Source organism: Phaseolus vulgaris, chromosome 1, assembly GCF_051622355.1.
Source record: "Phaseolus vulgaris cultivar YP4 chromosome 1, ASM5162235v1, whole genome shotgun sequence".
NCBI classification, from domain to species: domain Eukaryota; kingdom Viridiplantae; phylum Streptophyta; class Magnoliopsida; order Fabales; family Fabaceae; genus Phaseolus; species Phaseolus vulgaris.
The window spans coordinates 3,997,603-4,025,210 of NC_143498.1; the positions used below are offsets into that span (position 1 = coordinate 3,997,603).

The 27,608-nt window shown below is 33.4% G+C and overlaps 2 protein-coding genes and 1 long non-coding RNA gene across 3 annotated transcripts in view; all 3 read left to right on the forward strand.

The window, feature by feature from the left end:
* The window catches only part of LOC137816584 (uncharacterized), a 50,154-nt gene that overhangs the window by 14,026 nt on the left and 8,520 nt on the right, over positions 1-27,608 (forward strand). The window lies entirely within an intron of this gene.
* Positions 11,216-15,727, forward strand: LOC137816582 (uncharacterized). Its single transcript, XM_068619781.1, has 3 exons — positions 11,216-11,780; positions 12,361-12,420; positions 15,162-15,727. Exons 1-3 carry the CDS (start codon positions 11,535-11,537, stop codon positions 15,471-15,473), a joined length of 618 nt encoding a protein of 205 aa, XP_068475882.1. The 5' UTR covers positions 11,216-11,534; the 3' UTR covers positions 15,474-15,727.
* LOC137816578 (protein BUD31 homolog 2) lies at positions 17,855-21,449 on the forward strand. Its single transcript, XM_068619776.1, has 4 exons — positions 17,855-18,081; positions 18,611-18,712; positions 18,801-18,988; positions 20,968-21,449. The coding sequence occupies exons 2-4, from the start codon at positions 18,619-18,621 to the stop codon at positions 21,121-21,123; spliced, it is 438 nt and encodes a 145-aa protein (XP_068475877.1). The 5' UTR covers positions 17,855-18,081; positions 18,611-18,618; the 3' UTR covers positions 21,124-21,449.

Consider the following 27,608-nt stretch of genomic DNA (forward strand, 5'->3'; position numbering starts at 1 on the left):
TCATTATACGGAAGTAGGATTTGGTATTTTTAAATTAAGAGTAAAGTTGTCTTTTCACCCTAACCATGGGGGTGTAGGAAGAAAATTTCTGGTATTGAAAGCACATTTTTTAATGAGCTTCGGGGCTATGATCCAGAATAAAAAAAGGTAATTGCTTCCTACACCCAACAAATTTAAACCTATACTCTATCAGTAACGTGAACTGATAAAAATATCATTTTTTAATTTTTAAATTGAAATGAGAGTACATGTAAAAATGTATTCTAAGTTTGATATTTTAGAATCAATTTTTGGATTTTGGTTTCTGAAATACTTTTTTAGAATCCAGAATTCTTTTTCATGTTTTTGGATTTCTTTTTATATTTGAATTCTGGAATGAAAAGTTTGAAATTAACTGGGTGTGTATGTTTAAAAATATTGTGCAGGAAGCAATTGCCATAAAAAATCAGAAAAAAAAATAAAAAATCTGGATAATTCTACGCTAAGGTATGCTTAGGAATTTTTTTTGATTGATTTCAAAGTTGAATAAGATGGACTTGAATTAAGGCCCTGTTTGGATCAAGGTGGGAATTTGTGAGGAGGAGAGGGAGTGGATTTGTGAGGATTAGAGAGGATGTGTGAGGATGTGTGAGGTTGTTTGGATTGAGGGATGATAGGATGAATTTGTGAGGATAGTTTATTGTAAATTTCCAAATTTATCCTTGTTATTAAAAAATATTTAAATAATGAATTATGATTTTTTTAAAGTTTGAATTAATTAAATATTTTTAATATATAATATTCATAATTATTTATATTTTTTAATAAAAAAATTAAAAAATATAATGAAAATATTTTTGTGTTAAATTGAAATAAATTTATTAAATACATTAAAACTTATGAAAATAATATTTATTATTATATTCATTTGTTACTTTATATAACTATATATATTGATCGTTTAGACTGTCTAGTGTATTCTATATAGACCGTTTAGCGTGTTGCGCTTATATTGTAGAGTGTAAGGATGCTAAGACCATCTAGTCTTAGGTTTGCTTAAACTATTTAGTGTGTTCTGCTTAAACCTTTTAGAGTGTTTGTTTGAAATTTATGTTCGTTTTTTTTTTGCACTTAAGGTGCTCTTGATTTTTTTATATATAGGATTAGAGTGTTTCCTTGGTGCATTAGTTTTATCTGGTACTCTATTTTTCATATATTAAATTTTCTGTTTAGATTTTTTAAGCATAAGTTTGTATGAGATGTGATGTTTGTGATATGAGTTTTCTTTTGTAACTCTGATTTTTGTGGTGTTTCAAATATGAAATACTAGTCTTGCTAGAGAGTCTAATTAGATAATCGGTTAGACGATTGTCCATTAGATGATCTAATAGTTGCATTTAGTCTTTTTGATTCACAAATTCATCTGCATTCTACGTGTTGTTTTAAAATCATAATTGTACTTTCAATTTGCTTCTATATTCACGCATTGTTTTTCACTTAATATAGTTTTATTTTTAGCATAAAGAACATGTTTTGTTTTTTTGTTTCATCATTGTATTTTCGTTTTTCTGTCATTTTAATTCCATTTTTTATTGTCATTAGTTTTGAATTCCAATTTTTAAGTTCTCGTTTGGTCATTTACTTAATTTCAGTTTTTTCTATTCCCATCTTGTGTTCCTCTTATACTTTGTTTTCTGTTTCATTTGTTAAATATTTTATGTTTCATGTCATTTTCACTAAAGTCGTTATACCCCTAACAAATTCACCTTTTACATAATAAAAACTTAACAATATTGATTAACGTTAAACAAAGTCGTGCCCAATTAACAAGGTTTTTTCATTGAACCAAAGTCGTGTTTGCTCATAATGACTTCTTAAGAATGAAGTTGTGCTACCCGAGCACGACTTACTCTTTTACATAAGTTTTTCCAAATATGTTCATTTTGGTAAATTTAGTGCAAAGTTGCACGTATAAAATTTTTCAAGTTAAGTTATCTTTATAAAGGAGTCTTCAATTCCAACAATTTATAAAATATTTTATTTAAGAATTAATTGACAGTGTAAAATAATTTTGTGGAATGCATAAAATGAAATTCAAGGTCATAATATTTAATAAAAAATTATTTTAATAATTATTCTACCTCGATTAGAGATAAACACGTATCATAATATGTAAGTGAATATAAGCCGGTTTTATATGGTTGAGTTAAATTTAATATTCAATTCTTAATATCACATCAAAGTCATATACAGTCTATTGTAGTGAATATTTGTTGGACTTATCAAACTATCCACTGTTGAGCCATTATCGGACCACACACAAGTTGGTAAGTCTCGGCGTGAGAGAAGTGTATTGGAGATCCAACTTATTCACATTGTTAACAAAACCACATTTGTAAAATCACACTATGAATGAGTTAGTTTACTCCACTACTATATGTAAACACATTTGAGTATATAACCACCAATGGAACATAACGAACCACCTTAATCTCTTAGTTTGGAAATGAACCCTAATTTCTTTTTAAAATGAACCCGTTTTTTTTTTTTATGTTCACACGTTTTTAATTCACTCCCAATAAACTAAAATAATTATAAGAATAGTTTTCTTAAAAAAATTAATAGTAACAACTGTTCTTGCTGGTTGACCTCAGTTGGATTTGACAGAGAGCTTCGCTCCTGATCTGTCTTCTACTGAAAATATTTAATCTTTTATCTTAATAGAAAAATTACCTGTCACGGGCACCAATTATCTTTCAGGTGCTAACCACAGGCTAACATTATGTTTCACGTGTGCATGATTATTCTCATGTCTTTCTCTTTTATTCTCATCAACTATTAATTAGTATGCAACTAACATGCATATTATCATAAGAGATAAAATATCTCTTTATCTTAAACAATAACAATCATATCTTTTATCTTCAAAATAATATCACAACAGATAAAATATCTCTTTATATTTTATTTTCAGAATAATATGATAACATACTTAAACATTGTTTTTGGCGTTCAAAATTCTGAGAGAGTTTGTGCAATGTAATATAATTGTTAGGGTTTTAACTGGAATATATAGGTTTCATATTTCTAGCTTTATTATTTTTTTCTTTTTCTAAATAGCATATTTTTTAGAAATTAAGAAAACATATCAATCCCCTAAAAATAAATTTGTATACACTATTCAAGGCAAGTGTGACCCATACTGGTATCATTCTAGTCATTTATCAAATGAAACAATTTAGTGGTTTCAAGGATTAAAATAACTTCTTTTACAAGTTATACACTTGAATATAACAAAAAAGTTAAATTCAAATTAGAAAATAATAATTTCATTATCCCGTACCTGTGCGCTGCTCACCCGTACCTGTGCGCTGCTCAGAGGTCGCGGTTCACGTAACCGCTTTTGCAGGTGTCTAAAATTTTGTTGAATATTTGTCTTATATTAAATCGTACGGAAAAAACATATAATATTTTCAGTTTTTAATATTTTTTTAATATATAGTAACAATATTAACGTATAAAATGCCTATATATACATTAAATAGTATATGATAACTATCCGCCAAAATGAAATTTCTCTTGCTGTCCGATTCTGTTCTTCATGTTTTCAAAAGAAAGAGGGTGATTTTCCCAATAACTGTACCACATTTTCGGAAGAGTTACTGTAATCCCCCAGAGGGTCCTTCTCCTTTGATAGCAGAACAAATGCATCGACTTTGCATGGAAGAATCGTTAAAGAAGCTTCAGAAGAATACTGAGAGAAGTAACATTCTCTATTTCCAATTTTTGATGAAATGTTCTGAAATTTGTAATGGTGATTCCAAAGAAGGCACACGACTAGCTAGAAAGTTCCAAGATTCATATGACGTTACAGTTTTTGAGGGAAAAGTTTTTCTCAAACCCAATGAGGTTAGTTATTAAAATTAATTAGTATTTATTGTCTGGTTATTAATGTGTTGGTTTTTTTTTTATTTATAGACGTTCGGAAAGATACTGGAGGTAGCAGCCCCTAAATCGATGATCAATCCGCAAGAGGAATTTCAGAAGATGTTCGCCTTCAAGAATGCGATATACTAGCAAGCAAATTTCCAGTATCAACTTGAGAAAAATTTTGGACTGATATATTTCCTATACTTGCATACTGGCTATGCCACTCTTGAATGGTTTTATCCTAATCCACCTATTGTGAAAATATTAGGTCCTATACTGTTTTTTTCGGATGTTTATTTGTTTCTCCTGTTTTTTTTATTCTCCTTTAGGACTAAAAAAAAAAATATCTATCACCAACTGGCGCCTTTACCGACTTACATATTATGATACGTAAAATAACTTCTTTTACAAGTTATACACTTGAATATAACAAAAAAATTAAATTCAAATTAGAAAATAATAATTTCATTATCCCGTACCTGTGCGTTGCTCAGAGGTCGTGGTTCACGTAACCGCTTTTGCAGGTGCCTAAAATTTTGTTGAATATTTGTCTTATATTAAATCGTACGGAAAAAACATACAATATTTTCAGTTTTTAATATTTTTTTAATATATAGTAACAATATTAACGTATAAAATGCCTATATATACATTAAACAATATATGTTAACTATCCTAGCCAAAATGAAATTTCTCTTGCTGTCCGATTCTGTTCTTCATGTTTTCAAAAGAAAGAGGGTGATTTTCCCAATAACTGTACCACATTTTCGGAAGAGTTATTGTAATCCCCAGAGGGTCCTTCTCCTTTGATAGGAGAACAAATGAATCAACTTTGCATGGAAGAATCGTTAATGAAGCTTCAGAATACTGAGAGAAGTAGCATTTTCTATTTCCATTTTTTGATGAAATGTTCTGAAATTTGTAATGATGATTTCAAAGAAGGCACACGACTAGCGGGAAAGTTCCAAGATTCAAATGACGTCACAGTTTTTGAGGGAAAAGTTTTTCTCATACCCAATGAGGTTAGTTAATAAAAATTAATTAATATTTATTGTCTGGTTATTAAGGTGTTGGTTTTTTTTTTTTATTTATAGACGTTCGGAAAGATACTGGAGGTAGTAGCCCCTAAACCGATGATCAATCCGCAAGAGGAATTTCAGAAGATGTTCGACTTCAAGAATGCGATATACCAGCAAGCAAAGCTCCAGTACCAAAGACGAGGAATTTCAGAAGATTTTCGACTTCCCGTATGCCAATACAGTCCCACATCGCTCAGGAATCGAGGCCAAGGGCAGTTTATATACTCCCTCCTCCCTTCATCCTTCGAGGCGCCTTTTAAGGACAAAACCGTGACGGAGCACCAACCTCCAAAGCGGACAATACCTCGGATGCGGTGATTGACCCTAGCGATGCTGTCTAACGACTTGAGGTCGGAACAATGGTGCCCACCGTGGGGCCGAAGAGGCTCCTTCGCCCCTCAATTAGGGGGATCCACTCCCCTTAGACCTCGACTGGGGGGCTTGTTCCCGTATGCCAATACAGTCCTACATCGCTCAGGAATCGAGGCCAAGGGCAGTTTATATACTCCCTCCTCCCTTCACCCTTTGAGGCGCCTTTTAAGGACAAAACCGTGACGGAGCATCGACCTCCAAAGTGGACAATACCTCGGATGCGGTGATTGACCCTAGCGATGCTGTCTAACAATGGCGCCTACCGTGGGGCTGTGTAAAACGTGTTTCCCATCCACAGCGCGAGTTTCTTGAAGTTTATGTGGTTCTTGTGTGGTTGTGCGCTGGTGCAACCATTTTCGACGTTTTTCACCGTTTGTTTGAGTTTTCGTTCGGTGAATTGAAGTTTTCCACCGTTTGTGCGAGGTTTCAATCAGTGAATCGAGGTGTTGCCGTTCGTTTGAGTCTTCGATTGGTGAATCGGGAGTTTTTAGAGGAGAAATAGGAGGTTTGTGTTGAGATTGCGAGGTTCTGTAGAGGTTTGACCGATTGATTGCTGGATCGATCGTTCCGCTGGTGAAGGTTTTGGTCGCTGAAGTTTGATCTGTTGATATTTCATGAGAAAGATGAGAAGTACGCGTTCAAGTCCCGTTGTGCCAACTGCTGGTGAAGACGCCATGACCATAGCGCAAATGATGGAGATCATGCGCGCGTTGCAGGAAAATGTGGAGGCATCGCGCGCAGAGCAAGCAAAGATGCACGAAGACCTGGTCGCCTCTCAAGCCAGAAATGAGGAGCTCAGCAAGGTCACTGAGGAATTGCGTCAAGCTTTTCACGAGCAGAGAGGACGCACAACCGTTGAAGAAGTTGCGCCGTCATCGCCACCGCGCGTTTTTCCGATGTCGTTTGCTTAGGCGATCACGGACACGCCGATTCCTGCGAGCGCAGTGGCCGTATAAGCTTCTTTCACCGACGTGGAGGATCCTGAAGCACATCTCACTGCGTTCCACACGCAGATGATGCTGTCAGGAGGCTCATATGCAGTCTATTGCAAGATGTTTATGAGCACACTCCAGGGAACAGCACTGGAATGGTTTGTTAGCCTGCCCACGGGTCACAACCAATTTCCAGCAGTTCTCAAAGCTTTTCGTCGACTAGTACATCGTGAACAAGGCGCCATCTAGGGTGTCTTACCACTTGTTCGACGTAAGACAGTTTCAGGGAGAGTCCCTCATGAACTATCTGAATCGTTTTGGAGCACAGATGGTCCGCTTGCCTGCCAAAGACGAGGAGATGTTGGAATACGCCTTCAAAAAGGGCGTGCTGCCTGGACCTTTCTGTGAGGCGCTAATTAGGGCCCACCACGCCACGTTTGCTGAAGTTCGGCGACTTGCTGTGGCCCATCGTCGACGAGAGCGAGGTCGCCGAAAAGAGAGGGAGCGTGGTTCCTGCTAGGCCGCGGGCCCAGACTAGAATTCAGCCGCAGAGAGTGCTGGAGACAATGGCGGCTAAGAAGGATCAAAGGACTCGCCATCCTTACGATCCAAAGAAAAACAAGGGAAGGGACGCCCTAGGTAGTTGAATCGCCCACCAAGGTACAAGTTTATCATGGGGTTGGCGGACCTGATCGCCATTCCCAACATAGCTGTCAGGTTTAAGGCGCCTGAGAAAGTCTCGGACAAGGTGTTAGGACCAAACCCAAACACATGGTGCGAATTCCACCAGAGTTTTGGCCACACCCTTGACTCGTGTTTGGCCCTGGGTTACCAGCTCGACGACTTGGTCAAGAGCGGTTTCTTGAATGACTACCTGCTGGACAAGAGAACGGAGCAAGCGTCGAGTTCCCAGCCGGCGAGCGGTGAGGGCCAGCAGCATGAAATGCCCACGCACGGCGAGATCCACACCATCGTTGGAGGTTTCTCAGGCGGTGGATGTACTGCATCACAGAGAAAGAAGTATGCAAGGTCTGTGATGGCAGTGGATGTGTTCGAAGATCACTCGCCAGACGTGGACATTACATTCACAAAGGAGGATCTCAGGGACGTTGTGCTTCATGACAACGATCCCATAGTTATCTCGCTGGTCACAGCGGGAAGGAAGGTCCACCGGGTATTAGCGGATCAAGGAAGCTCGGCAGATGTCATGTTCTGACCGACTTTCACCCAGCTGTAACTACCCCTTGACCAGTTAAGGCCCTACGGAGGATGCTTGTATGGGTTCGCTGGCGACCAGGTGGAGGTCAGGGGGTACATTGAGTTAAGAACTACGTTCACAGACGAGGCGACCTCGAAGACGGAGAAGATCAAGTACCTTGTCGTGAATGCCCCCTCGGCGTATAACATTCTGCTGGGAAGACCGACCCTCAACAGAATAGGTGATGTGCCCTCAATTAGGCACATGAAGGTTAAATTACCGTCGATGGAGGGAGTGGTGATCACCATAAGGTCTGACCAAAAAGAGGCCAAGAAGTGCTACGAAAATAGCCTCAAGAATAAGAGGTCGGTGAGCTACATCACCACGACGCTGCCTCCCGGTGTGGAGCCCAGGCCAACAGAGGGGCGGGTTGTTGATGCGACGATGGAAGTGACCGCCGGAGGCGATGTTGTCATGGTAGACGCTGAGGTCGAGGGAAAGAACGTCGGTCGGAAAGGAGAAGCGAGAAACCGCCCTGAGGAGGCTAGAGAGTCGGGAATCGCCAGGGCGGTAATCGCCAGTGAAACAAGGCCCAAACCCGTCGAGGAGTGGCTCGAGAGGGAGATCGGGGGCAAGATCTTCAAGTTGGGAAGATCTTTGGAAGATGAGCTACAAGACCAGATCGCCAAGGTGATAGAAAAGCATTTGGATGCTTTTGCATGGTCTGCATCAGACATGCCAGGAATCGACCCCGATTTCTTATGTCACCACCTAGCAATGGACACACAGGTCAGGCCAGTACAACAGAGAAGAAGAAAGTTCAACGGGGAGAGGAGACAGGCGATTAGGCATGAAAACTGGGATAATGTCTTGCATAACTCCTTGTATTTATTCATGTAGTTGTATGTCTTCATGAGACGTTCTGTGTTTGACCCTGAGTCGGTGAATGTATAAAGCTTGAAAGGAAGGTTATGTGGAGGTCTTGAGGAAGAAAAGATAGCGAAGAGCAAATCCATAAAAGGTAACAAACAAACATATATGTCCCATCACATCCTAATAAATTAGCTCACAACAAATGATCCCAAACCCAAAAGTCAAAAGTACGAATCCAAACCCTCCCATCATAGCCTTTTGCTTCACCAGATTAACTATTGATTGATTGGATGATCTCATCATTTTTAATTTTGCCACCTATAAATCATAATCAAAATGCCATAAACATCAAAATGGATGCAGTAATGAATGATAGTAGGAGAAAAAAACAAGCTCTCGTCACGCAAAATGAACAAAGTGATCATGGTATATTAGACACCTCATATTCTACCAAAAAATGTAATTAAACATTCCACAAGCTTACAAGATCATCAAGACCAAGCAAATCCCCGTTACTCCCAAATTAGGACAAGCATTTCTCTTTATCATCACAGTTATCATAGTTAAGATTGCAGTAAACACCACTCAACTGAAAATGCAGTCACATACAATTCAATGTCAATTTCTTATATGCAAGACTAAGACTCTTAGGGATTAAATTTATAATAAGACCATTAATGCAAAAAAAAAAAATACAGTGAAAAGCCAAAACAGTGATAAATAAGATGAAATATACCTCTTCTGGACGAAGGATAACATGGTTTCCAAAAAACACAACGTTTCTGGAGTGATCCAAGAGTTTTGCAAGCTCTGCACCTTTATCGGAATTCTCACACGTCTCGATGCAGATCCGCAAGAATTCAAAGTATTCAATCATAATTGCAGTAACATTTCTCAATTTCTTCATCACCTCCTTCATTAATACGACCCTCCGAATCTTCTCCTCATGAGCGAAATTGAACGCCTCTGGGAGCTCCCGAGAATGATACATCATTCGTCGGAGAAAATCTTCGGAACTCTCATGCGGCACAACAGGAGGCGACATGACTTTAGAAGCGCCTTCTAACGACATCTTTGTCTTGAAATCGTTAAGAAAACGTTTGGAGATCTAAAGTTCCATGGAGAAACTTTGTTCAATAGATGAAAGTTCACAAAAGAAAGTTAGTTTTTCTAAAAGTCGTGAAAGTGGAGATTTCGTGCAAATTTTTACATATATATATATAAAAGATGAAAGTTCACAAAAGAAATTAATTTTTCTAGAAATCGTAAAAGTGGAGGATTTTATGGAAATTTATATATATATATATATATAAAGGAAAAAACTTTTTTTTAATTAATTTGGTTAATCATATTTTTTTTTTAAAAAAATAACCTAAATATCCTATCCCTATACAGTATTTAGATATTACCAAATTATTCTCTATCATCATAATAATAATAATAATAATAATAATAATAATAATAATATCTCATATATTATAATTTAATTTATTTTTTTTGCCTAATTTAATCACTAATTGAAAACATGTACACGTATCAAAATTAACAAATTAAGAAGACGTGTTAGAGGTGAGAAAATTTGATTATATAGAAAAACTCTAATATAAATCCATGTTCATTTCATTCTGCGGGAGTAGATAACTTTCTCACGCTCCTTAAACCGAACATTTTTTATAATCAGACCATTAATGAAAAAAAAAATACAGTGAAGAATTAAAACAGTGATAAATAAGATGAAAGATACCTGTTCTAGATAGAGGAGAACAGAGTTTCCCAAAACCACGACGTTTCCGGAGTGATCCAAGAGTTTTGCCATCTCTGCTACATCTTTATCGCAACTCTCATACGTCTCCCTGCATATCCGCAACAATTCAGAGTATTGAATCGTACTTGCAGCAACATTCCTCAATTTCGTCATCACCTCCTCCATTAATCCGGCCGTATCAATATTGTTCAGAAAACGGAGAATTTCTCTGCTAACAGGAGGCGACATGGCTTTTGAAACGATGGTGCGTTCGACAGTTTTGTCTTGAAATTGTTAAGAAAACGATTGGAGAATTTGGAAATCTGAAGCGCTATGGAGAAAGTGTCTTCAATAGATTAAATTTCACAAAAGAAAGTTAGTTTTTCTAATAGTAGTGAAAGGGGAGATTTCGTGGAAGTTTTTATATATATATATATATATATATATAAATAAGATGAAAGTTCACAAAAAAAAGTTAATTGTTCTAAAAATCGCGAAAAGTGGAGGATTTTGTGGAAATTAATAAAAGAAAGTTAGTTTTTCCACTGAATGGGAAGGATTTCCTGGAAATTTATATATATATAAAGGAAAAAACTTATTTTTTTATAATTAATTTGGTTAATCATATAATTTATTTTTATCTTTTAAATATAACCTAAATATCTGATCCCTATATAGTATTTAGATATTACCAAATTATTCTCTATAATAATAATAATAATAATAATATCTCATATTTAATTTATTTTTTTATTGCCTAATTTAATCACTAATTAAAAACATATACACGTATCAAAATTAACAAATTAAGAAGACGTGTACAGAGGAATTTGATTATATAAAAAAACTCTAATATAATTGATGTTTATTTCATTCTACGGAAGTAGGATTTGGTATTTTTTAAATTAAGAGTAAAGTTGTCTTTTCACCCTAACCATGGGTCTAGGAAGAAAATTCCTTGTATTGAAAGCCCAATTTTTAATGAGCTTTGGGGGCTATGATCCAGAATAAAAAAAAAGGTAATTGCTTCCTACACCCAATAAATTTAAACCTACACTCTATCAGTAACCTGAACTGATAAAAATATATTTTTAATTTTTAAATTGAAATGAGAGTACATGTAAAAATGTATTCTAAGTTTGATATTTTAGAATAAATTTTTGGATTTTGGTTTCTGAAATACTTTTTTAGAATCCAGAATTCTTTTTCATCTTTTTGGATTTCTTTTTCTATTTGAATTCTGGAATGAAAAGTTTGAAATTAACTGGGTGTATGTTTAAAAATATTGTGCAGGAAGCAATTGCCATAAAAAAGAATATCAGAAAAGAAAATAAATTCTGGATAATTCTATGCTAAGTGGGAACACAACCTTCCATAGCTTTTACACGAGTTTGTTCATTCAGAGTGAGATTCGTTGAAGAGCTTCAATGGCGGTTTCTTCTCTCTCTGTTACTCCTCTTTCTCTCTCCAATTCTTCTCCCTCTCTATCTTCCAAGCTAAAGTCTCCATTTTTGTGCCTTTTCTCGGGTAACTCCTTGAGGGTCACATGCCCCAAACCTCTGCACTCATCAACTGTGGTTCATGTTGCTCCGGAAGTGTTGGATTCTTCCCCTGATCCCTTGGACCCACCTCCAGAAACCCTTGATGATGACTCTGAATCCACCACTTATCAGGTCTGTGTTGTGGGTGAGGTTTGGTATTTCTTCATTGGGTGATGTATTGCTAGGAATTTTCCAATTGCTTGATTAATTGTGTTTCTAGAATGTACTAATTCAGCATGTGTGTTATTGATCTGTAAAGCAATGGTCATTGTGTTTGTTGACAATGTAAGATATGTGGAGATAAGATGAAATGAAGAATGAAAATTATGACAAAGTTATTATTTTTGTCTTTTGCAATGTCATCACTTGTTGTTTGGAGATTTAGGAAGTATAGTTTGTGTTGTGATTTTCCTTACACATGTTGAGTAGTGCGGAAAGAAAACAAGGGAGGAAAGTTTAAAATTTAAATTGAAGAGAAAATGGGTGGGGGAAAAAATTGAATTTTTGTTTAAGTTTGATTTTTTTTTTCTCCCCTTGATTTCCACTTTCCCTTTAACTCAACAAAGGAAACTACATTGTCATCTGTGTTTCATTTCTGCTGTACTGTCTTTTCTCCCATTCAAACATATCATTGCTGTTTTGAGCTCATTAGCAAAGTTGGGTGGCATGGTGCAGTTAGTATCCTTGTTAATGCAATATTTTGGTGTTTTAGGTTGGTGACTTGGGAACTCCTAGCACTTCGGCAATTAGCATTGGTGGTGATGCAGATGCAGTATGTTGATCAATGCCCCATTTTCAGTTGCTATTTAATATTTGTTGCATTTTGGGGTTTTGCTTTATCTTTTACATGCGAGACTCAAATTTCAAATGTGAATTATATCCAGTAAAACTAGTTGAAGAATTACAATAAGAAATTGGACATTTTAATCTGTGAATAGTGTTTGGTAAATCAGGTAAGAGATTAAATGAGTTGTATTTGATGCTCACCAGTTAGCCAGGAGTGAATATGCCTCCTCATAGTCATATAGCATTGTTCCCTGACGAGGTGACATGGCTCTCAATATTATTGGTGTCCAGTTATGCCTGTAATAGACATTTTTGTAGTTATAATTTTTGGGTTAAATCTGTTTTAGGAATAATTTGTTACAATTCAGCCATCTGGAAATTTATAGCATGTTTATTGCATTGAATAGTGTGATAATGCTTAAATTGGTGGGATTCTGTATCACCAGGATGAACCATGTCTTAGCAATTTTTTATATTTTGTTGTTGTTGCTTTTTTATTTTTTACAAATTCTCATCAGAGAAACGAAAGTAAGGTATAAATTATTAAAAAAAATTGAAACAAAGGAGTTATTCTTAAAGCACCCTGTTTTACTATTCCATTCTTCTGTTGTTCTTCTGAAACAGTGACTTCATACTGTCATTCAATTGCTCTAAACATCCTATCTTGCTATCAAATTGTTCTGTTTTCATCATTTAGAAACAGAGGCTTCATACAGTTGCTCTCACACTCCACACTATTTATTTAGCTATATCATTGCTTCTTTTTTTTCTTTCAAAACATAATCTTCATTCAATCACTTATGTGGCCCTAAGGCTTAGAAAAAGGGATAGAATGACGTTTCATGAAAACATATTCTGTTCTTTAAATAAGTTACAAAAATTATAATTATCATTTTCTAGAAAGTGTATTTTAAGTTTAACTCTACCTTACAAAACTGGTTTGTTAGATGATGTTTGCACTAACTTATATACCATGATTTAATTATAATACTAGTTGGTGTGAGATTTCCACCACATTCAATATCCACAAACAATGTGGAGTAGTTCACCTAGGATGAACTATCATTTTGCAGGAACTAAAAGAATCAACACTAATTAGTTTTCAATTATTAATTTTTGGCTTATGTGCTCTAGTACTGTTGCAATTTACTTTCCCCCAGTGATATATGAAGTTTTTTAGCATTTTAAGTTTTGGTGAATCATGTGTACTTTTTCTAAATTGAGAAAAAGTTCCTAGTCACGTTTCAAAAACCAAGCACTCTCTATATAGTTCATGGTTTGACAGCGCCATTTCGTGTTCCATGATTTTGATGACCTATTAGTGTTGTATCTCTTGCCCTTAATTCATCAAAAGTGGGCCTAGCTCTGCATGATATAGATTCTTCAACAACTTTAGCTTGTAAAATGGCAATCAAGTTCAAAGAGGGCCTGGTAACTATTGGGATCCCATTTTGCCTATCTCAATGGGTTGCAGCTAATATATCTGTTAGACAACTTCCTTTAATGTCTGCTGGTTTTAGATGTAATCTAACAGTAGTGTCCTTAGACTATACCAACTGGTGCAAATGTTTCCTTTATGAAGAATTTGGCTAAACATGTTGGTTGTTTGTCAAATACCGGATGTGCTCTACAAATTTGTTGTAGTTGCTTTTGTTGGACAGTTGGTTGTTGAATGTTGAGAAAAGTAAAGGCAACATTCGAACCTGTTTGGTACCCCTGTATGGATAACTGAAAAAGAGGGTCTTACTTTGGATATTAAAATTGTGGTAGTGTTAGTGGCTGTGTGGATATTTTCACAGAAAAAAAGAAGGAAATGAGTGAGGTTGGCAATCATTTGGGGTAATTTTGTGATGGCTGTTGCCAGTGCTGAGAAATTTCTTCTCCGATTGGTTTTGTTTCATTCTTAATTTTTATACTTTGTTCCTAATGTTCTAATCTGAGCACTAATCCCTGAGTTAATTCTCATTTGTCCACAGTAAATTCAGTTTCCATAAAAATTACTCTTTTCAATTATCTGTTTTGAACTGTTTTAGTAGTCAAAACCAGGTATTATGATTTTTTATTTCATGAATGATACCGTAATCATGTATTTTTATAATAAAAAATAAATTAAGTTCTCAACCAGCATATCTAACTGCATTTTAACATTGTAAAACATACTTTGTGATTCTTTCTTTGCTGTAATCACTTTGATAATATTTATGGTTGAGCATTATGGAATTAGATGGTCACTGCATTAGAAACTAATGCTCTAATCTCTCTTCTTAACGATGTGTTTAGCAATCTTCCATAGTTTATGAATAATTTAATTTTGTAGTACACTTTTCATGTAGTAAAAACCTAATTTCTTTTTTACTTTTTGAGGTAAGTAGTATAGCATAGGCTGCTCATAACTGTTAGATTATTAATATTTCCAATGATATTTTCTAGTTCTTCATGGATGAGTGGGGTTGTATTCATGGTAATTCTATTATTTGGGCTTTGAATTGTGGAATTAAGCATGCTGTTGGCTTATTTTTCAAAGTTCCTTTCTGAAGTTTTCTGTAAGTTCAGTTGAAAGTTCCAAAAGCAACTCAATGGTACGAGATTTTGAATATTAAACCATTGATTTGTTTTTCTTTTATCTAACCAGAAATTAGAATAAGCATTGCATGAAGTGCCTTTCTTTTTTGGTGTATTCCCATAAAAGTTAAATCATCTGATAATATTTATTGTTCCTATTCTTAGATGGCACCAAAGCAGAAGATTAGAATCAAGCTTAGATCTTACTGGGTGCCCTTGATAGAGGATTCCTGCAAGCAGATATTAGATGCAGCAAGAACTACCAATGCAAAAACGATGGGACCTGTGCCATTGCCAACCAAGAGGCGAGTCTACTGTGTTCTTAAATCCCCTCACGTACACAAGGATGCTCGGTTCCATTTCGAGATCAGAACTCACCAGCGTCTCATTGATATTATGTATCCTACTGCTCAAACAATAGATTCTCTGATGCAACTAGATCTTCCTGCTGGTGTTGATGTGGAGGTCAAGCTCTAGAGGTATTTTCTTCTTAGGTTGCTAACCATCTTGATTTTGAGGGAGGTTCAACTTGTTATCAATAGCCAAGTACATTAGCATATATCATGTATTTCACTACCCAAACTTGACTTGTGTGCACGATGCACAAAATCCTTTTGTTTGCTTCACCTTTTGTCTTCAACAAGGTTTTCATTTTGTCTATCCGTGATGTCATGTTCTTGCACAAATATTTGTATATCATATTCAATGTTATGTAATTTTGATATGACCCATCACAATGTTTTACTTTTCTTGTTAAGTTATGCTTAGGATTTTTTTCTTTTGATTGATTTCAAAGTTGAATAAGATGTCGTTCTTGTAAATTTTAATTAAGGAACGAAATGGTTGGTGGTGTGTTTAAATTGAGAGAACCTTTACCTGTTAACTATTTTCACAAATAATTAAGCAAATGTTCCCTTGCTTTCATTTTAGATTGTCTAGTGTCACAAATAATTAAGGGACGCTTACACAGTCTAGCCTCAGGTTCGCTTACACTGTCTAGTGTGTTCTATCTAGACAGAGTTTAGCGTGTTGCGCTTAGACTGTATAGTGTAAGGATGCTAAGACCATCTAGTCTTAGTGTAAGGATGCTAAGACTATCTAGTCTTAGGTTAGCTTAAACCATCTAGTGTGTTCCGCTTAAACCTTTTAGTGTGTTCCGCTTAAACCTTTTAGTGTGTTCGTTTAAAATTTATGTTCGTTTTTTGTTTGTGCTTAAGGTGTAGTGCATTAGTTTTATTTTGTACTCTATTTTTCATATATTAAATTTTCTGTTTAGTTTTTTTAAGCCTGTGAGTTTGAATGAGATGTGATGTTTGTGATCTGAGTTTTTTTGTAACTCTGTTTGCGGTGTTTCAAATATGAGATACTAGTCTCGCTAGACAATCTAATTAGATAGTCTGTTAGACGATTGTCCATTAGACATAATTAGATAGTCTGTTAGACGATTGTCCATTAGACATATGTCTAATGGTTGTACTTGGTCTTTTTGATTCATAATTTTACTTTCCGTTCGCATTTATATTCACGCATTGTTTTCGCTTAGTATCGTTTTATTTTTAGCATAAAAAACATGTTTTGTTTTTGTTTCATCATTGTATTTTCGTTTTTCTGTCATTTTAATTTCATTTTATTGACAATTTCTCACCGACTTCTAAGTTGTGATTTTAGAGTTATTATGTCAAATTAAGAACATATAATATTTTAACTTCTAATTTTACTTTCTATTTTTAATAATAATATATTTAAACAAATTAATTTTTCTAGTCTATCAAATTCTTTAAGTTCAGTGATTTAAAAAAAAAACCTTAACATAGTCTCAACAAATTATTTTTTAAGTAGATAAAGGACAAAACTATATTCTATTATGATGGTGTTAGTGATACTTAATGTAAATATTAATTAAATTCCACAAATGAAAAATGTGAGTTTTTTTTTTAATTTTTTTTGGCTAAAGGATATGGTTGGTTATTTATCTACTTATTTTATCATTTTTTTCCTAGCTTTTGAAAAAAATAGTTTAGTTCTTTATTTATTAAAAAAAAAACTTAGTCTTTTTCATTTATTTCATAACGTGAAAGAACACATTCTTAAAGCATTTTCTAAACCAACTTAATTGCTTTAGCAAATTCATAATCCTTTCAACTTCCTTTCCACTTGTTAGATGATTACCATTTCTTTTGCAGATTCATTAAAAACCTTAACTTATGTTGGAGAGCAAATTTCAAGATTAATATATACTATACTCTAATGTTTATAACCTTCAAGTTTTTAAGGTTGATAGTTATTGTTGGAGATTTCACCTCGACTAGAGATAAATCCATTTTATAATATATAAGTAGGTCACTTTATAAGCTGGTTTGATGATATTGATTTATACTTGAAATTCACTTTTTAGTATGATATCAAAGTCATTTAGAGTATATTTCAATACATATTTGTTAGACTTATCAGACCACCTACTATTATTGATTTACGCACGAGTTGATAGGTCTCGACATGAGAAAAATGCATTAGAGATTCAACATCTTACTAATTATTTTCATGGTTAGCAAAATCACATTTGTAAAATTACACTAATTACACTCTATGAATAAGAGTTAATTTATTCCACTAATATATGTAAACACATTTGAGTATATAACAACCAATATAACATTACAAACCACCTTAATTTTTTTTTTATGTTGACACGTTTTTAATTCACTTCCATTATACTAAAATAATTATAAGAATAGATTTCTTAAAAACAAAAATAATAACAACTTAAAAAATATAGTAAGATAAAGATTAAAAGTATAGTAAGATAAAGATTAAAAATATAGTAAGATAAAGATTAATAACAACCTAATTCCCTATATAACACCACAGTCACCAATGCGCACTCAAAAGACAGCAACCGCAACATCAATAACTACCAAAACCGCACCACCGTCGACCCGCACCCCGCGACCACCGTCGAATCGCTACCGCCGCGCGACCTCCTCTGCACGATCGCCACCACCGCACGACCTCCACACTCGTTCAGAGAAGACGCAGCAACACAAAAACGAACGTGAATTCAAAACGAAACGCGAACCCTAAACAGGTGAGTTTATTTCATTTAATTTCCCACTTCAGAAAGAGACCGTTTTGGGTTAAAACGAAAACCCAGCTGAACTCGCCAACTCGGAGCGGATTCGCGAGTTTAACCGAGTCTGCCAAGTTTATTCCGAGTCGAGTTTACTCAAAAACCGAGTTTACTACCGAGTTAACTTGGTTTGGGTGGGTGGAAACGTGAACTCGGACGAGTCAGCGAATTGACTCGCGAGTTTGACAACCATGGTGTAACTCTGTCAAATGCATGTTGTTGGGAAAATATTAATGTTGTCCACAAGGTTTCCTTACCATATATCACAAAGACAAAGACATTATAATTTATGCAACACACCTTCCATACTTTTCTGTATATGCTATATGCTACACCGCCATTAGGGTTCAGTCTCCATGCAATGCTATCCGAGATTTATAACTACGCTTAATTGATAAGTTGTATCTATTTATTAATGTGTATCCTGAATATTTCTCAGTAGAATGTATGGAAATTGACTCTTTGGTTCCACGTTTTCCTTAAACAGATATAAAAATGCCAAAAGTAAAGACAAATCGTGTTAAATACCCAGAGGGTTGGGAGCTAATTGAGCCTACACTCCGTGAACTTCAAGCAAAGATGAGGGAAGGTTAGAAATTTACATCATATGCTTGCCTTACAAGATTTTATTATGTTCTATGAGATTAATAGTTTTATATCCTTTATTTATGTGGCAGCTGAGAATGATCCGCATGATGGCAAAAGAAAATGTGAGACATTATGGCCAATTTTTAAGATTGCACACCAGAAGAGCCGCTACATCTTTGACCTCTACCATCGGAGGAAGGAAATTTCTAAAGAACTGTATGAATTCTGTCTGGATCAAGGATATGCTGACCGCAATCTAATTGCTAAATGGAAGAAGGTACCTAAAATATGTTTTTATTCTATTTTGAAAAAAGCTTTTGTTTTTCTATTTCTTTTTTCATAGGAGAAGAAAGTTCATCTAAGTGAAAAGAGAAGAAATTTAACTAGAAGGAGGAAGAGAAATCATGGGTGTAACTCTGTCAAATGCATGTTGTTGGGAAAATATTAATGTTGTCCACAAGGATTAAAAATAAAAATAAATTCTCCCAAACAGATTAGACTAAGTGCACTCAAATAGGGCCAAAAGAAGGGTGTAAGGTCTATGAATTTACCACTAATCATGTTAACCACTGTTCTATGAAAGGTCTTGTCCTTTTTAAGAGGTTTGGAATTTAAAAGGGATTTATTAGGTAGAAACTTTTGAAGGTCAGGTATGTGAGTATGAAATTGAAAGAAAGCTTTGTAGGAGAAAAGTACTGGAGGAGATATTATTCAAACTCTTCTATCTAACTTGGTTGAGGGAGAAATAGAATCAAGTAATAGTGAAACGAAACAGAATTGTAGTTCTCTATATTATCCATAGTTAATTAAAGTCCCTTTGTAAATAGTAATCTTATATTCTTATTTTGATTAGAAGTGGCTACTAGGAAAACTTTGCAATCAGATAGATGAAACATGCAAGAGCCTCTGAAAAAGGAGCACTCCCTATCTCAAGTTCCTCTCAAAACTTTAATAAGGATACCCTCACCCAAACAATATAAATATTTCCTGGAAAATAAATTTCCAGTTCCAACATTTACCAAGCTGTGTTGCTCACTTGCTTGTGAAAATGCGTCCTGCTTTAATGTGTCTTTGGGTCACTTTGACTGTGTTTTGATTAAGCAAGAGATAGCAAGGGAAAGTAGCCAAACAGATCTGGACAAGGACAATCAAGTTCAACCAGTGACTACAGAAAAAATTGATTGATTACCATGCAAAGAAACTCTTTGGAGGCTAGCAAAACCAAACAATCAGTCGTTAAACTGAAGATTGGAGATCACTACTACCCAGTTGACTCCCCACTGTTCTTTGAACTGTGATTTAGGCTCGAAATTTACAACAACTTAAGTAGCAATTGAGATGCATCTACAAATCCATATTCTCCATCTATACAGAAACTTTTCATACAAGAACCTTGTCTAGCCCTACTCTTTCTTAAACTATCCAAATCCATCTTGATAACCAAACTCCCTCATTTTTCTGGCATCGTGAAACACCTCTTAAGCACCTCTTAAGCAATAAAAAATCTGCGATATTTCTTCTTGCAATAAAATATCTGATTTTCGTAATGTCCATTCTCATTTTTAAAAGATTCTGATTGTGAAATTAGAAACACCAATGACCATTCTTCATGCTGTCTTATGATCTAAAACCAATCAATATTTACGAACTTGTTTACTATGCCTAGATTCATTATATCCCTGGCATTGATTGTTATTGAAGGCTTAATCATCTCTTTAATTTTATGCTTTTTTTGCATTTATTTGTATAGTAGAAATAGTTTATCTTGTATGCATAACATTCACTGGCATAGCAACCATACTGCTACACTGTTTTAGGTTGCATGGTTGCATTTCTCTCAAACTTTTAACCATTTGTAAACTTATTTTGAAAAACATCTGGTGTCTGTTTCAAACTGAAATTTGTGATTAAACATGATTCTAATGTAAGATACATGCAGCTTTTGTTCAGATGGGTTAAATTTAGACATAAATCACACTAACTCGTTTATAATCAAAATCAACTTCATAAAGTCAAGATTGTCCAAAATTAAGTTTGAACTCATTTTGAGTCTGAAATTGAGTACTTGTGAAATGAGAAAATATGTTAATGTTGTACTAATTTGTGCCTTCCTGAAGATGTTAATTGTTTTAAGGGATTTGATACTCAGCCAAAAGTGTTAAAAACAATATTATCGTATTACTGTTACTTAGATTTTATTTCATCTGTGTTGGACGTTGAGTACCTAAATCATTATGTTTTTGATCCGCATTGCAGCCTGGTTATGAACGTCTGTGCTGCCTGAGGTGCATGCAGCCACGCGATCACAATTTTGCCACCACTTGTGTTTGTAGAGTTCCCAAGCAACTAAGGGAGGAAAAGGTGATAGAGTGTGTTCATTGTGGATGCAAGGGTTGTGCAAGTGGAGACTGATTGGACATCAATTCTTGTATTTGTGTCATTGGAGGGTTTCTTAGTAGAGCCTTTATTTTCTGTTGTCCTAAACCCTCAGACGGGAGACAATTTCTCCAGGCACATGAATGTTATGTATTGGGAATATTAGTCATGTCTAGTTCAAAGTCTGACTCAATTTTGTACCTCTTCATCTTTATTAGATTAGCATGGTGTACTCTTGCTCGATACTTCACAACTTAGACGATTGGCTTAGAAGAATCGAACAGAGGGTAATATTGTATTGATACTGTGGGATCTAATGCCGTTTCTTGTGGTAATATTGGATTTAAACTGCTCGGTACGAACTCCAAAATCTTATTTTATTATTATTGTTTCAAAGTAAACTATTTTGCGAGAAAAAAACACAAAGTTGAAGCATTATCATGAGATAAATAGTTTTTGTTGCCATCCATCTACGGTCAACTTATTGGATAATATAATCTTTAAATCTAATAGATAAAAAAATTGGTGATATATATTTGAACTATTTGAGAGTAGAAAATATTAACAATATGTTTCTTTATACATTTTTTTTGTAACTTTCTAGCACAGGTTTGGTGACACTCTTTCTTATTTAAAGCACCTAAGATATTAAAGGAACAAAATTAGTCTGTTTCCTATGGAAACAAAGTAACCATAAAAATCTTGTATCTTATTACAGTAATGAAGAGTTTTACTCTATTATGATGAGTTTTCCTCTATTATTTACCAATTTCACTGTTGTTTCTAACAAGCTCCTCAACACAGTTTCACACCCTGGACAATGCAACAATTTCACATATATAATATGTGCACCATTCCATAAAATAACAGATTTCCTTGGTTCCACAGCAAGCTTGTTTAGGATCACTATGTCCACACTTCAGTCAACACTAAAAGCAACTGCATCATCTATTGGTGAAGACTACCTTATTAATCTAAGATCAGGAAGATTAGACATAGGCTTATCATAAAACTTTTTTACACACTCTTGTAGATTACGCCACTCTTGAACTCGCTTCCATACTCGATGGTCCCTTTCTTCAAGACTAAGTTTGTTCAGAGCTCTTCAAATACACCGAAAAGCAATGGGAATCACTGATGGGTTGATACGGGCCTCTTGCATCAATCACCATCCATGCTTCTGCCTAAATTCCCTTAAACCCACAGGCAGACTACAAATTTACCACATGTGAACATTTACAAATACAATAACTAATATAAAGAATTTTTTCTTGCTGGAATGTCGAGATTAAACCACTACCATATAAAGAATTGACCAACTCATTTGAAGATGCAATGTGACAGTTAAACCAACAATATGCACTTTTTTAGCTAAATATGTACCATATAAATCTTGATTTCAAATTCGCACATTCCACACTTCCTCCACTATCCTAATATATTGAACAATATCACTCGGACTATTAGTAAACAATTTGATAGAAATGGGAATGATTAGAGAGTGTGGAGAGTTTATTATATATTCTTTTCTTATGTGGTAGATGGGAGGGAGGATAGTAGTTTTGTGACAAGGAATGCTCTCTGTGAAAGGAATGTAAACCTCTTTTAGGAAGTTTCATAAGATGCAAGTTCAGTATCTAGTGGGGCGTTGGCCGACACGGTGAGCCGCAGATGTTGAAGTTCTCTGTCTCCCTCAGCCGCGAATGTAATATTGATGTTGAAGGATTTGTTTTTGATCCGGTCTCCGTGTTTCCTATCAAACATCTCTACTAGCCTTCTCAACTGGCAGAGTACTAACCTTAGAAATGTAATATAACTTCCTAACTTAAATTTCCAGCTGCATGAATAAAAGCCGCAAACTATTTTTTTCATACTAAAATCATATTTAAAAAAAAGCAGTAGTGAGACTGGAGGACCTACTGACTGGTGACGCGAAGATAAAAACAAATCCTTCAACACAAAGTTTAACCAAGGAAACTAAGAATATATAAAGATTTAGAAGGAAAGAAAAGATAATTACAGAGGTTCCATGTCTTAACTGCAAAAAAAACCAAGGGAAAAAAAAATACCAAACCTGATGCGTAGAGAAAGCAATATGAAATTCATTGTCATACACCCAAACACTGAAGAATATATTGTTATCAAACATAAAAACAAAACATTATTACAATGAACGAAGAGTGAACCAAAAATGAATCAGAGAGAAAATGATAATGAGAAATCTGAAATATATTTCATCCTATCCTATTAAATAACTTAATATTATATGTCTTTTTTTTACTTTTGTTTTTTTTGACCTTTATCCTTAACATATTTCAAATACGCATATTTTACGGATCACCTTTCCTGACTCTTCCAATATTTTAGCTAAATGTATTCCTTTTTCTCAAATTCTTCTTTACCAAGTGAATGAAGAAATATAAATTTGATAGGATTAAGTTTGAAATTGATATTTAAATTATATGTAATTATTATACGTAATTATTATATAATATTTACGATATTATACGCAATTATATGCAATTAATTTAATAAAGATAGAATACATAGATTAGTGGATCTTATCTATACATATTTTCTATAATTTTTTCTTTTATGAATCTCTTAACTTAAGTATATTTTATTCTATCCTGTAAAATGGTTTAATATTATAATGTTCGTCACTATTATTTGCTACACTAGCAAAAAATTTAGTATAAAACGCATCCCATTTTGGATATGGGACTTTGCTTTATTTATTTGTTATATCATCTTCTTAAACTCCTCCATCTTTAGGGACCATTCCATCATTTTAGGGTCTTTTGTATGGAAACTGATGGCTGAATTTACTATGGCTTAAATTGCTCTTATCACGTATAAATAAAAAAACAGGATCCTTGGTATGGAAACTGAGTTTACTATTGCTTAAATTGCTCTTATCACCTATAAATAAAAAACAAAGCAACAACATTATACATTACTAGAAAATAAATGCTACACTTGATTAAGTCTCATTTAGTAGAGAAAGAAACTTTATTACCAAGAATTATCACCTTTCTCCACTCTTCTAACATTTTGGCTAAATGTGTTCCTTCGAGGTGTTACAAATTTCTCTGCATTTCCCCAAAAAATGTGAATAGGAAACTGCATGTTCGTCACTATTATTAAGAAAATAATAATTATATGCAATTAATTTAATAATGATATAATCCAGCCTAACTCTATAAATACAATATAACTTCCTAACTTAAATTTCCAGTTGCATGAATAAAAGCCACAAACTCATTTTTTTCATACTAAAATCATACCCGGTGCCTTGACAGGAACCACAAAGATCAAAACAAATCCTTCAACAACTTTCTAAGTTTAAGGAACCACGAAGATCAAAACAAATCCTTCAACGCCAACTAACAGCAGGGAACTAAGAATATATAAGGATTTAGAATAAAAAAAGATAATTACAGAGCTAAAGTTCCCATGTCAATTTAATAATGATAGAATCCATGATTAGTGGATCCTTACCTGTAATTTGGAGAGTGAAAATGTCTATAATTTTCGATACACGGAGAAAATTATATGCAATTAATTTAATAATGATAAGTGGATCTTTACCTGTAATTTGGAGAGCGAAAGTGTCTATAATTTTCGATACACGGAGGAAGAATATATATTAAATCTTACCAAAAAGACATACAGATGAAATATAATTAAAAATTAAAATCATGTTGCTCCTTCCATCCTTGAAATCTATTCCTTGAGGGGAGTATTAAGAAATAATAATTATCAAATTATACACAATTATTTTATGCAATTATTGTACGATATTGTACGCAATTTGGAGAGTGAAAGTGTCTATAATTTTCGATACACGAAGGAAGAATATATATTAAATCTTACCAAAAAGACATACAGATGAAATATAATTAAAAATTAAATGTTGCTCCTTCAATTCTTGAAATCTATTCTTATCAAAATTGTACTTCTTCATAAGTTGATCCATCTTAATCACCAATTTGTAAAGACGCAAGTTGTGCATGGAGGGTTTTTCCCGACAATAAGCAAGAAAGAATAACCAAGGAGAGAGGTAAATGCATCCGAAAGAAACAGTATAGGACCTAGAAAGAGAGGTTTGGATACACGGAGAAAGAATATATATTAAATCTTAACAAAAAGACATACCAATGAAATATAATTAAAAATTAAAATCATGTTGCTCCTTCAAATCTTCAAATAGAAACTCTTACCAAGAACCATCACATTTGTCGACTCTTTCAACATTTTAGCTAGATTTGTTCCTTCTTCTTAATTCTTAATTCTTACAAATTTAAATGCATTTGTGAAAAAAATAGGAATAGAAAACTGCACGTTCGTTACTATTATTAAGGAAATAATAATTATTAAATTAAATTATACGCAATTATTGTATGATATTGTACGCAATTATATGCAATTAATTTAATAATGATAGAATTTATTATTAGTGAATCCCTTCCTATTTATATTGTAATTTGGAGAGTATATATTTTCTATAATTTTGTATCTATTTTTTCATTACAATAAAAAATGTTTCTAAATTAAGTTTTTATTATGCTATGAATTCTTTGTCGTTAAATTTAATGTGGAGTATTAACCTGAAATTGTTTTATATACTAGAATTACTTTTTTTTATTGTAACCTACTTTAACCTTTTAACCTGTAGTTTAGCTTCTAGGTTCGACTAGATAAATATTAGTTTTATATAAATAAATATAATTGTATTTTGTTGAATATTTGTCTAAAATTTAAAATTTAATTTAATTTTTTAAACACTACAAATATTTTTAGATTTTATACTTTATAGTAATATTTTGACCCCACATTTTTTAAAAACATAAAGGGTCATGATGTACTAAGTAGAAAATGTCTCTCTCTCACTTATTACAACAATTTAAAATGTTTCAGCTTCATACAATTAAAGTTTAAGTAACTTAAATAAACTCATTAATTCATTCCTTATCCATAATTACTATTTTGAGAGACAATGACAAAATGAATTTTTAATAAAACTTACCCATAAAATAAATAAATTATAAATTATTATTAATTATTAATATCATTATTCAAATTTTAATCTAAAAACATTAAAATTATAAAAAATAATGTAACGAATTATTCGCAGGTTTACTTTAAACCGTATAGAATCTTTATTAACCAAATCTAAATTATTAAAACTTAGTTATTGTAAATTCAAACTGCAACGCCATTGGCAAGGAAACGAAGGAAAAAAGAAAACTCATTTTTTATCTGTGTTGTTATTTTTTTTTATCAATCCTTATATATAGCTAAATAATATGAATCAATTTATCTAGTTTTTCAAATCAATAAAATGAAAGAGACAAAAAAATCTACCACTAAAAAACCCATACAACCCGTACAAACTCGTACAAACTCAAAACTAACCCGTACAAACCCGTATAAACTCAAAACAATTCATTACCGTCTTTCTGCAACCACAACAAGTAGTAAAAAGAAAAACCGCCATTATCCACCAACCCAAATACCAATCCACCCGTCCACAAAAATCAACAACCATCAAAATAGAGATACTTATAACCCTAAATAAGATACGCACCATCTTTCTTTTCAAAACGTGAAGAAGAAAATCAGACACTATTAGAAATCTCATTTTAATGTATATATAGGCAAAGCATATTATTTTCTATGCTCGTGTATTATTTTTATACATTAATTAACTAAATTATTTTTTGATATTATCGGTTAGATATAAGTTCAATTAGAATCTTTTAACCTAAAAAATTGTGTAGTATTATTTTTAAATAGCAAATATGTATTATTTTTAAATGTTAACTAATTAAATTTATCTTGATATTACATGTTAGATCTCAATGGAATTAAAATAAAATAAAATAAAACAAACATAAAATAAATAAAAAATTGAATAAAATTAGAATTTTTTACCTTCCGAAAAATTCAAAATTCTGATTAAAAAATAAAATGAGACTAAAAAGTAAAAGGAATTATAATAGTATTGCAATATATGGAATGACTCAAACAACTTCATATGGTCTAGCAAATTAGAATAGCTTAAATTGTAATTTATCTACAATATTTTTTATTATTAATTTTTATAATAAATTAGCATTATTTTTCTCTAATTTTCTGATCTGAACTGAATGTATGATACTTCTTTCTCCAAGTGGGAAAGGATACTTCTCAATATCCAATTTTCTAGAAGTATTTAAAATCTGACTTTAGTGAAAAAATAAAAATAATAAATGAAAAATAAAAAATAAATATTCCTTCAAATTTGTTCATTAAGTCAAAAAGATTATTTAGTATGAAAAAAGAAAAAGAAAAAAAAAATAAAACATAATAATTCTCTAATACTTTTTTGCACAAACACACCTTTTTACATGCCCATTTTTTCTTTTATCCTTACGGCCCATCTCACTGTCTTTCTTTTCCCACCTGTTCTTATTTCACGTACCCCTGCAACCCATTCCATTTTTCCTTATCGCACCCCCTCTCTACAAACCACACTT

Excerpts from the sequence above, each read along its gene's own strand:
- LOC137816578 (XM_068619776.1), top strand. The coding sequence starts at position 18,619 with ATGCCAAAAGTAAAGACAAATCGTGTTAAATACCCAGAGGGTTGGGAG. Across the intron at positions 18,713-18,800 it reads TCAAGCAAAGATGAGGGAAG|CTGAGAATGATCCGCATGAT; the intron begins GTTAGAAATTTA and ends TTTATGTGGCAG. Across the intron at positions 18,989-20,967 it reads TAATTGCTAAATGGAAGAAG|CCTGGTTATGAACGTCTGTG; the intron begins GTACCTAAAATA and ends TCCGCATTGCAG.
- LOC137816582 (XM_068619781.1), top strand. The coding sequence starts at position 11,535 with ATGGCGGTTTCTTCTCTCTCTGTTACTCCTCTTTCTCTCTCCAATTCT. Across the intron at positions 11,781-12,360 it reads CTGAATCCACCACTTATCAG|GTTGGTGACTTGGGAACTCC; the intron begins GTCTGTGTTGTG and ends TTGGTGTTTTAG. Across the intron at positions 12,421-15,161 it reads TTGGTGGTGATGCAGATGCA|ATGGCACCAAAGCAGAAGAT; the intron begins GTATGTTGATCA and ends TCCTATTCTTAG.